Genomic DNA, 4,739 nt, shown 5'->3' on the forward strand with positions numbered 1-4,739 from the left:
GAGTGCCGACTGGGTCACTGGCGAGTGGCCCCGAAGCCTTATCCGCCCGACCGGCCGCGCGATATCAATGGAGGAGTTGAAGGCGCGAGAATCGAGGCGTCAGGCGCTACTCGAGCGCGCTGGCGTCATCCCCGCTGAGCGCGCGGAACCCGAAATTTGAGATCCCGGAAAATCCGCCGCTGTCAGTTGACCGGTCGCGTCAAAAGATGCCGCAGAAACACTCGGTTCCCGACAATCTGTTTCGCAAGCACTTCCACTCGGATCGTTGGTCAGGAAAGATAAAATGGATAGAGGCAAGCAACGCCCAAGCCGAATCTAGTCCAGTCGGATCTGAACTTCAAGCACCACTTCGTCGTTTCAACCCCAATCCATTCGGGGACTAATGATGGGGTCATAGTCCTAGGGTAGGGTCATAGGCCTGCCATACAGGTCCTACCCAAGGACTACCCCACACAAAGGACAGGACCCTAAGTCTGCCCCGACTGAATTAAGGAGTCCCCATCATCCAGTCGGTAACAGGTCCTGAATCATCCAGTCGGAGACTAGCATTCGGAGGATACCAGGCTAACCGACTGGATACACTCGGTACATCGTAACCTCTCTGGAAGGAAACTGCCGTACGTTTCCGGGTGCATTTATTAGCATTTAGAGCATATGTTACCTGTAACGTACGCATTCAACCCCCGTTACTCCACCCCTGAATCAGAACCGTTGTGGACGGCAGCGCACTCTATATAAGCCACCTTCCTCCACTGGTAAAAGGGGTTAGCAAATCATTGTATTCCATATTCCACTCGACAACAAGCTCCGAGAGCACTGAGACGTAGGGTTGTTACCTCCACCGCAGAGGGGCCTAAACTCATACAACCTCGCCGTAGCTAGGACTCTGTCCATCTCCTTCGTACCCTACTGTCAGGCTTATACCCACAACAGCCATTGCTTCTGGGTGACCAAGGTCTTCCATTCCAATCAATAAAACTTGAACCTGTTAATTACAAGAGCACATTTTTCATCAAGGTGCAGCTTCGCCCTTCCAACTCAGCTGCTCCTTCTGCTCATTCCGCAAACAACATCAACCTCATTTTAGGCACCACAATTCCAACTATTATTACTGTTGTATTACTTGTTGTTGATCTCACCATTTATCTGTAGAGGAGAGCATATTATGACAAGAAAGATGAAGTCTCCAATTTTGATCAACTTGCTAGAATGTCGGCGAGGTTTTCTTTTCAAATGTTGAGAGAATACACTCAAGGGTTCAATAAAAAACTTGGAGAAGGTGGATTTGGATCTGTTTATGAAGGGAAATTAGGTGAAGAGAGAGTTGCAGTGAAACGTTTGGAAAGTGCTAGACAAGGAAAGAAAGAATTCTTGGCACAATTAGAAACTATTGGAAGCATCGAACACATCAATCTTGTGAGGCTGATTGGTTTTTGTGCCAAGAAATCTCATAGGCTTCTAGAGTGAATTAACAATTTATGTTTCTTTAGATGTTCGGTCGGGTGTCCTCTACTACTGAAGTTTTACCACCATATGGTGGTGCTTGACGGCAGAGACGACATACTTTCATCTGGTATGTTCACAATGTAGAGCAGCTTCTTTGTCCAGTCTCATGTCTTTCTCTTCAGCAGGGATCAGTTAGTACTACCGAGCAAAAATATGCTTCTGTTCATCATATTTCTTTCTTTTCCTTACTACTTTTGTGTCTCCAAATCACATAATGGCTCTATGTCTGTTCTTTTGTTGACATGGATTTTACCCTGGAAATTTCCTTCTGATCTACAATATTTTGCTATCTAAATTTGTCTGTATATTATGAATGAGTAGACACTGGTGCAGAAGCATAATTGGATGAAAATACGGACTATAGAGAGGTGTAATTATTAATTAATTTCTTTAAAACATATGCAACTGGCAAAGTTTCTTATTTTCATCAATTGGATTATGATCGAAGTGAAGAACTTATGTGGACAACTGGCTGAATTCAGTGGCAAGATTTTTGTACAATTACAGTGGCCGATTTCACAAATTTGTAGAGCACGTGATTTACAACAAGATATTATGTCAAGGTGTGTACTTTATACCCATTGCACTAATCTTTTGCTTTGACCGATTGGCTAACCAAAAGTACTTCCTTTGGAATAATGTTTCGTGCACTCACAAATATAATCTCTCCATTTTCAGATTTTTTTTGTTCTTTCGTCAGTGATATTTCTTTTAACTACTACTTTCCCTTGGATAAAACACTCATGCTATTCAATTGAGGTGCATTCTAGCCGTTTTCTCACTAGAACAGAAACATTTTATCTGTTGGCTAAATGAAAGCACACACCATCATGAGTGGAGAGCACCTGACCTGCCACAGTGGCGGTGGGAATAAAATAGCAATGTTGCAAACAAAAGAATGCAAACATTTCTTAGCCATTTTGCAAAGATGGTTTGGCCGAAAGATTAATTCTTCATGTTGAGAATAGTTGATGTGGGTAGTAAACCAAACAAGTACTCGTGTAATAGGCTATGCTTAAGGGGTGTGATGATATTCTTTTCTTCCAATGCAACGCATGGGCAGTTTTGCTAGTATTTCTTAAAAATCATAACTTTCAAACCTTATCTTCAAATCTAACATGTTATATATGAAAATCCCTTGAAAATATGTAAATTTAAAATATACTATTATATTGACTGTTTAATCACTTCTAAATTGTTTTAGCATGTAAACTTAATTGATATCCAATATCTTCTCTATATCCAATATCTTCTCTATATGGGGTATTTTGGAAATACCCCACCCAACCACGCACGAGAAAAAACAAAGACCTCCTGCCCCCCGCGTCGGCACGTCCCCTATCCGCGGCGGCGGCTGCCGGATCCGCCGGGTTATGGTTGTCGGCGACAGGAAGATCTCGAGGAGGGTCTTCCCATCTATCATGGACCTAGAATTTTCTTCAACCATGTCATACATCCGAGATCAACTACTTGCTGCCATGGAAGGAAGAAGAAAGAAAGAAAAAGATAGCGAACCTGAGTGCCAGCCTGTCTTCGTATGAATGAAGGGGAGCGATAGAGACCGGTTGAACCCTTCGGCCGGCGTGTAGACTCAAAACGTTTCTCAATAACATAATGACGTGTGCACAAACGATTCAAGTTTTGACTAGAAGTCGTACCTAGAGTCCTAGAGTAATCACCCCGACCCAGCATATCTTATTGCCTCAGAGTCGGAGTCCTGAGTTTCTTCTTTTTAATTGCAGAGCTATGAGAATAGTAATATATATACACGACATCGTCTGCAGCAATAATAGCACCAAAGATCGACTTCTCCTTCTCCTTCTCCATAAACACAACGCGCGCTCGTGACCTCCCCATCGTCAGCGCACTTTTGGCATGGGCAACAGCGCACTTTTCCATGGCGAGTGCCAATCCGAGACGTCGTCGACGTGCTCCACGGAGAGCGCCATGTCGGCCCACAATTTCGTGGTGCGCGATTTCCCGTTGCTCGACGGCATCGGCGGCGGCAAGTTTGTCAGCTCCAGCACCTTCAACGTCGGCGGCTACGGCTGGAGGATCCGGTTCTACCCCGACGGGACGCAGAAGGACAAATCTAGCGACGCGGCCTCCTGTTTTCTGCATTGCACCAACCTAGCCAAGGACGTGAGGGCACGGTCCAAGTTAAACGTGTTGGAGAAATTAGACGGCGAGGTACAGGTAACAACCTTCGGCTGCCTAGAGTATACATTTTCTCCAACACAAGATTGTTGGGGGAAACATGAATTCGTCACCAAATCGAAACTTAAAACTTTGTCTGACGCCAACAATGGCCGCTTCACGGTAAGATGCGTTCTGATGGTCATACAAGAATCTCGAACGGTGCGCAACAGGAGACCCATCGAGATCGAGGTGCCGCCGCCGACCCTGCAACAGAGCCTAGAGCACATGTTGAAGGATGGAGAAGGTGCGGATGTGACGTTCAGTGTGGGCGGCCAACTGTTCAAGGCCCATCGATGTGTGTTGGCCGCACGCTCTCCGGTCTTCAAGGCGGAGCTATTTGGTCTATTGAAGGAAAACACGGCGCGGAACGTCGAGGTCGACGAGATGGAGCCCCAAATATTTGAGGCGCTTCTTCGCTTCATGTACACAGATGCTATGCCAGATGACGAGGACGAAGGCAAAACTGAAAGGGTACAACACTTGCTTGTTGCGGCGGACAGGTATGGGGTAGATAGGTTGAAGATCATGTGTGAAGACAAGCTGTATGAGGGCATTGATGTCGATACAGTTGCCACCACATTGCTTCTGGCAGAGCAGCATCACTGCGAGGATCTTAAGGAAACTTGCATTCAGTTTATGAGTTCACCACGGAACATACTAGGTGATGTCATGGCAACCAATGGATTCAAGCAACTCGTAGCTAGTTGTCCTTTGCTCATGGAGGATATACTCAAGGGAGTGTCCTGCACCTAGATTGCGAGGTGGCCACTCACACTAAGCAGGATAAACATTATGCAGTCATGTAGCGACCATTTTAGTTTTTAGTTATCTTCGTTTGGCCACATGTTTTATTTCCGATCAAGTTTGACCAAACTTCATTGTACCGTAAATGTTGACATGATAATTTACGAGTTTTTGCTTAAATAGCTACTCTTTTACTCCATGCGTTTGTAAATATAATTTTTTTTTAAAAATTTCACTACGAACACATACGGAATAAAATGAATGAAACTACTCCCTCCGTTCCTAAATAT

The 4,739-nt window shown here is 44.9% G+C and overlaps 1 protein-coding gene across 1 annotated transcript; it reads left to right on the forward strand.

Moving 5' to 3' along the window:
- The first annotated feature begins 3,381 nt into the window (after positions 1 to 3,381).
- Positions 3,382 to 4,458, forward strand: LOC123428784 (BTB/POZ and MATH domain-containing protein 1-like). Its single transcript, XM_045112930.1, has one exon. It carries the CDS (start codon positions 3,382 to 3,384, stop codon positions 4,456 to 4,458), a length of 1,077 nt encoding a protein of 358 aa, XP_044968865.1.
- Positions 4,459 to 4,739: the final 281 nt, after the last annotated feature.

The sequence above is a fragment of the Hordeum vulgare genome, chromosome 2H, assembly GCF_904849725.1.
Source record: "Hordeum vulgare subsp. vulgare chromosome 2H, MorexV3_pseudomolecules_assembly, whole genome shotgun sequence".
Lineage (NCBI taxonomy): Eukaryota > Viridiplantae > Streptophyta > Magnoliopsida > Poales > Poaceae > Hordeum > Hordeum vulgare.